The sequence below is a fragment of the Echinococcus granulosus genome (assembly GCF_000524195.1).
Source record: "Echinococcus granulosus chromosome Unknown EG_S00269, whole genome shotgun sequence".
NCBI lineage: Eukaryota > Metazoa > Platyhelminthes > Cestoda > Cyclophyllidea > Taeniidae > Echinococcus > Echinococcus granulosus.
The window spans coordinates 28,094-35,169 of record NW_020170649.1 but is presented as its reverse complement, the minus strand read 5'-3'; the positions used below and the strand labels follow the sequence as shown (position 1 = coordinate 35,169).

Below are 7,076 nucleotides of genomic sequence, written 5' to 3'. Positions count from 1 at the left end.
AGGTAATGAAGTGAATAACCTCAAAAGTATCACTAATGGTGGCGGTAGCAACGAAAGTTTTCGTAATTATAACAATAACATTAACAACGGGGTAGGGAGAGAAGAGGAAAGTGTGTGTGTGTTAAATTTAAGTCCTTTTTGGATGTCATTGCGGATGCGGAGAGTTTGTGAAAGACAGGTGGTTTTATGCACGATGAAGAGGAGAGTGGAGGTAAGAAGACTCTATCTGATACCAAGACTGCAGATAGAAGAGCTATACGACTGACGCCAATCAAAGTCGGCATTTTGTCCATGGGTTAGGGGGGGTATAGGCGGTTCGTCCAAGCGCCAACGACGGCCCCCCTCCACAGCGCAGAGGAGACCGCAGTAGGGAACTGGAGAGCACCTACGATGCAGCTCCTCAATGTCGTTCATCCCACCTCCTCCACTGTTGTTGTTACTGCTATTTCCGTTAGTCAATGCGACTACATTTCCATTGTTGCTGCTGCTTCCACTGCCACTGCCGCCGCTGCGGAATCGCTTTCTCAATAAGCTTCGGGTGCAAGCGTCTAGAGATGCCGCATGTCCGACTATGAGTATGTTGGCGCCTAGAGAGAAATCGAGAGAACCGTATTTAGATTAGCATTGGAATACAGCAAAACATATTTAAATCAAGCCCATTTTTTGCAAGTTCTGTCCTTCTCTCAGTAATCGTCCTTCATGACAAATAACTAACAGTTTTCTGACGATTCCAGTTTGCTCTGTCATGTTTTTCAGCTTGTATTGGTGATGCTCAGAAAAGACCTACTTCCAAGTGCATCAAATGGCCGTCTTGGGAGTTTTCTGCCATGGGTGGCTGGAACTTGTATATTCTCATGATGGAGAAGCCTCAATGGCATGACTACACAAACTAGTATAGTTCTAAGATTAAAAATTCCCGCAGTAGGGTTTACAAAACGGTTAATTAACTATGGTACGTATCAGTCTTTTCAAAGCCAAATACAAGTTTGCACTTTTATTTCCCAACTATTAACTGTTTATTTTACGGAGAATCACGTGATCTTCCATGACAGCTGTCAATAAAAGGGTAACAATCATCACTTGAAGAAACATCAGGTGAGTACGACTAGGGATTATCTTCCTCCGCCTGTCCCAGTATAACCGATGAGTGACATGAAATCCTCTCACAGTCAAATCTCCCACCACCAATAAGGTAATAAAATTTACCCCCTGACACTTGCAAAGCAATCAGTCTTCCGAGGATGAAATGGTGCGTGCCTCAAAAATGTGGAGTGGTAATAAGGAAGTAATTCGGGGTTAACCAACAAGGAGGAATTCGTTCACTTAACAAACCCTAGAACGGGAACCCATAAAAAGTCACTTCTCATCACAATTCAGTCACTCAGTCAAGCAACAGAATCAAGTGCACGGGGTATTTTCGTTGCAACGCACGTAAGAAAAGTGAAAAACACATTGACGGTGGTTAAAAAGCATTGCCTACCACCTGTTAATGCACGGGCATGTGACATGTACTGACTTAGCTTCGTCGTTTTCACAACTCTCACTTTCTGGTTGATGTAGTCGTAAAATGGAATGTTCCACCTTCACTCATGTGACACACTACTGAAAGGTTTTCTTGACAGTGTATACGGTGCATTCAAAAATCGCATACTGCACCTCCTTCAAGCGCTATACAAGTTAATATACCAAATGCTAATGCTTAACTACTGCCTCTACGAGTTTCAACCATCCACTCTTACAATCTATACGGAAAATTGGATCAACCCTTTTTGACAACCTGATAAAAAAGCCTCAGCCTTAAAGTAAACACCGAAACATGCATGCAACTTCGATCTGCAAAGAGGGTACAACACCTCCGTCTGTGTGCCGGTAACGACGTCTGCTCCGTCCCCGGCTCACAGCACAGCAACTATCCCTATAAATATTCACCTCGAGCACAGAACGCCTCAGTCTGTACACTTAATCGACGCCGAACTGCATCAGAAGAACTTCCAATTTCAAAAAGACAACTCAGAGGCTGCCCTTTCAGAGGCAATGACGAAGTGAAGCAGGATGTTCTACGATGGTTCAGCGGTATTTGCAAACCCTTCCCCTTCAAGGCTGCTTCCCAAGTATTAGTTGAAAGTTAGGTAAATAAAAGTAAATGTAGGGGTGGGAAAATATATAAAAAAATGGACGCAACTTGCACTCAATTCACCCATTACTTAATCCAATGCCGTCTCCTCATTACCGATTAGTGAGTCTGCAAAACAGAAAATGCGGCGATTTGTTTTATCCAAAAAGTTGAATTAAAATCGACTCCGGAGGAAAGAAGAGTCGATTCCCGCCTCATTCGCTGAAATTAACAAAGCTTGAATTGGAGACCTACCAAACCCTAAACCTTGCAGGGTAATACGTATAGACATGCTAACAAGAGGGGTTAAGCGGCTTCTGATCCTGCTTGCGTACTACAAAGCACGAGAAAAATGGGAAAAAAAACGAAGAATCTGGTTTGATATCTGCCTCACCAAGCTACAGGACTAATAATTAAAAAAGAGCCCTTTAAAGTGGGTTCAGAAGGTCAACCACCGGAGTATCAGAGGAAGATTGAAAATCACAGCCACGCAGATGTTTCACTGGTTCAGTACGACACCAACGCTTTCATTACCGGATAGGCCACTTAAGCAACGGATCAGTAACTCAAAACTCCGCAACTGTCACCCTAGACCAGCTTACTCGTTTTTGCTTATTTTAGACTCATCCAATCTGTTTATAGAACGAGTTGGTGCAAGCTTTTATCCTAAACAGACAAAGAACATGCGTCACATATCTGTGACGTGCGGACTCGGGTGAGAAAATCCATCTATCACCCGTACATGCGACATTGGTAGCGTAGGTGTTAACGCACTTTGTCAAAGCCCCTCGCGGACAAATGGGGTGACAGGCTAATGGATAAAACGACCACGTCGTAATCAAGAGATGTGCGTTTTTAATCTACCCACTCGCTTTAACAAATTCATCCTGTAACAATGAACTCTTTACCAAGAGGATACATCATCACGTTTTTATCAATCCTTTTCAAAGCCTTTCGACAGAACTCAGTTAAAAGTCCAGTGGAGAGGTGTGGATCCACATACGGGCGAGCCAAGGAGTTAAAAAGTGATTTTGGGTTAAATTTGTACCGAGTGCATACGTAAAAATCCGAAGAAAAGTTACTTTCTTCTCATAGTTTTTCAACATACGAAGGAGTTGAAACTTCATAAGGCTTTTTACTGCACCTGATAACTATCCTGCAGCTCATCCTTCCTTTGATAAAGCTTTGCAACGAATCTGGCGACAACTCAAGTGAAACAACTTCAGAAGGACATTCCCACCAAAATGTTATAAAATGAAGCTATTTGATGTGGATGAGTGCATTTTACAGAGCTGATAAAACCATGTTAAGAGATGTGATGCGAGTACTTACCCTCTGACCATGGTCTAAGAACAAGATACCCTCTGCTCTTGTTTTTTTTTCTAGACTAAAGAACTGTGAACATCTACTAAACTACAAAATGCATTAATCAGCCAGCCGATGGAGACTAATTCCCAGAGGAAGTAGTATGCGTAAGGTATACACCCAAACCACCACTACGAAGTGCTCTCGCCATGTAATCCAAATCCGACAGAGCAGGCCAGCCGTTGACTGAAGTAAACTGGAAAGCTGGAAGAAGGGGGCTACCACAGGGAGCATTCGAAACGAGAAGGAGAATCGCACAGGTCCCATTTGTACAAATGACTGAGGAAGCTGACAGATAATGATGTCGCAGAATAGTGGCCAGCCCTGAATGACATCAAGTTAGTGAACGCCCTAGAATACAGTTGGTAAAGATAACGTGACTGGATGACCCACCACTCAACTCTGGAAAACGGATCTCTTTCTGCGGTGATGGTGAACACCTGTGGGATTTTCACTCCCGTTTCGCGATTTAAGCTACCATGCTAATGGCACAAGGCTCCCAGCTCCTCGGTACACTGGCACTAGGTATGCCACCGGATTTTTATACCTTATTCCGCTCCAGAGGCAACTAAAAAGGTGGAAACTAACAGTATGGTTTTAAGTAATCATTCGAACCGATTCCACCTAGCGAATGGAATGAATAAGCAGTGGTAAGTCGGGCCATATTTAAGCTTGCCTTTATCTTGGTATCCAATTTCTGTACCATGGACAATTGTACACTCGATATCCCAGCCAGAATGTAACGAAGTCCAAAAAATGTTCCACACCAATGATAATAAAGCACAGAAAACCGGAGGACAGCCACCTAGACAACAAAGGCGGGTCAAAACTGGGCCAGAGGGGAGAGAGAGAGAGTCAGCGCCAAGGGAAGACAAAAAGGCATTAAACTTCCCATCCCCTCCCACGAGCACAGTGCAGCGAAGATTAGTTGACAAAAGCGCAGCGCGAAATTGCTCGAAAAATGGTCTGTGGGACTGATATTTGGACACTTGGCAACCAACTCACAATTTACAAGAGAATGAGTTTTCCCGTCCAACCTCCTCAATGCATTTGCTGTCAGGGTGTCCGTGGAAAAAACGGGCCACCATAGAGGCCGGTTTTCTCGAATCAGGAAATCCAACATCTGCTTACTATGTTTTGCCCTCAATCAACCGGTCTTTGATGTAATTTGGTGGCAGCTTAAGTTATCAAAGGCTGATGAGACCCTTGTGTCACATATCTGTGACGCACAAGCTGTGTATGTGTATACGCAACACCGGCTTATCTCAATTCGGAGAGAGTTCGTACAGACTCGAGAGAGGGCTGTACTTCTAACCAAAAGCCCTGGTGCGCAGTCAAACAACGAAGATGTGGACGAAGCAAGGTTGAAAGGTAAGGGAGTCAATGAAACGACAAAACTAATGCCATCATAGTTACCTTAAGGGCAGCAAGATGTCACAATTTACAGTGGGAAACTAGGCCAGCTAGTGCACGACAAATAAAGTAAGCATTTAAGACAAGAATAGTGTCGTGTGCTTTTCCATGCTTACAAAACAGGTACTTCAAGACAGTCGCCAAGATTACATCAGACGCAGCAGGACAAGGGCGACACCCTTTTGTTGATGCTTCAAAGGAGACTTGGTTCTAAGTGGATCGGCTAAGTGGCCTAAAAGAAAGGGATTTGCAGGCTTGTGAACACACATCGAAATTCGGCAAGCATCCAAATCGCAACTTCTGGGTCGTATATATAGAAATAATAAAAAAGGAAACGATGAGCGATGGAATTCTGGAGATGGATGGCTGGCTTACACAAATACACCCGTGAAGCGCAAAGATGGAAAAAAACTATCATACATGAGTTAGTCAAGTACTCAGTCCCAAACAGTGACGTGTGCGGGCCAATTCAGAAACCATTCTTCAAGACACCAGGCAACAGTGCTAGCAGTTGCGTGCATTCAGCCACCCTCAAAGCACAGGTACTCATGTCTACAGATTACCATGGAACAGTGACGGAACACAGCCACAGAACACGTAAGGAATGTATGCGTAGCCTAGACGACTGTACGTGCGTCAGTGACAATTCAAGCAGTGGTATTTCACTGCCAGCCTACAGGCCAAACAGTTATTCCTGTAAAAAACATTCAGCACAGTGAGCTTCTCAACCTGAACCCAAGAGACGGCTAAACCTCTGTCCGAGAAATGGTGAATACAAAACCATTATTTACGAGAATGAGCACGAAGCTTTACAACTTAGACGTTAGCGCACACCGGATAACGGGACAGGCAGGTTGAGTGTCCTTGGGTAATTCAGCCGAAGCTGATTGGTTGGTAGTAAGAAAACTTTGACTTTGTGCGAAAATAACTGCATTCCCAACTCCCTAAAATTCGTCCTTTTACTTGGACAAAACTTTCCAGTTCGACAAAATGACTTGAACCGTGAGACTAGTTATTCAGCCGTATAACGCCTTCAGAGAGGAGGTGAATCCAATCCTATGCTAGGCAATGCATTAAAAAGAAGGGGAGTCGACTTCCACCCACCTTTGATTGGGTTATGCTCAAGAATGTCCTTGACTATTTGAGTAGAGCGTGCGTAGAATTGGGGTATGCTTTCTTGCAGATCAAGCTGATTGAGAGAGGAGAGAGCCTGACACTCCCTGTCCACATTGTAGCCCAATTCGGTGAGCATCGCGGGTGACAGGAAGTTTGGCAATTTGCCCGAGTACCATCCCAACCACTCGAATAGGAGGGGCTCAATTCGAACAGCAAGATTGCACTACACAGTCACGAAAAAAAATGAAGCTTTTATTAAAAAAACGACCACAGGTAGAAGTGAAACTAACTCAGTAACTACTTACATCAACTTAGGGTGTAGCTGGACTGACATGCGAGTGCGCCTTATTTGTTTTCAACCCAACTCGTACACACACACACACAACCACTAAACATTAAAAATAATAAAAAAACACGAAAAGCAGGACCCCACTGGCTCACAATTTCTTGAGTGTGATCAAAACCTAGTTATTTTGTCCGTTTGACAAAGACTAGTGAATTTCGGCTACTCCATCTACCCATATATTTTTAATGTAGTCATGGCATTAAATAAAAAGCTACATTTAAAGATATGTGCTCTCAGGCTACCGCAGTTTCCACCAGCGTATTGATGAAAAGTTATCCCGGCCATGCCCACGGCCTAGCAGGTCGTCTATACGGTAGGGACATGAATTACTACTGGTTCGGGAATGGCTCAGGATCTCACTTTTATGACAGTAATAAGCAAACCTGATCGAAATGAGCACCAACTCGAACCGTGGAGATGGGATGACGCATCTAGATGCCACGAAAGAAATCCGATCTAAATGCAATTGAATCCCCTCAGACTCGCAACGGAAGAATCATGACAAAAGCAACGCCTAACTTACAGCAATCATGTCGTCCTCAAGTGTTGCAAAGTGGTCAGTAGCACAGTGAGGTCACCTATAAAAAGGTCTAAAACATCACCCAATGCACCGGGAACGTAGAAGATGTACCTCCATCTGTGAAGGCAATATCGTGGACTTTCCTGTTGAGAGACTGGCTTATAGGATATGCTAGCTAGAGCAAATCATTCAGATAGTGGCAG

The 7,076-nt window shown here is 43.9% G+C and overlaps 1 protein-coding gene across 1 annotated transcript in view; it reads right to left on the bottom strand. All coding sequences in view use genetic code 11, as the record gives it.

Annotated features, from left to right (window-relative positions):
* Nucleotides 1–222: 222 nt before the first annotated feature.
* EGR_10787 (Ubiquitin-associated and SH3 domain-containing protein B) overlaps nucleotides 223–7,076 on the bottom strand; it is a gene marked incomplete at both ends in the record, with an annotated part of 24,396 nt that continues 17,542 nt past the window's right edge. The window contains 3 exons of the mRNA XM_024500036.1: nucleotides 223–385; nucleotides 5,042–5,123; nucleotides 5,996–6,230. Coding sequence (XP_024345552.1) covers nucleotides 223–385; nucleotides 5,042–5,123; nucleotides 5,996–6,230 — 480 coding nt within the window. The remainder of the gene's footprint in view (nucleotides 386–5,041; nucleotides 5,124–5,995; nucleotides 6,231–7,076) is intronic.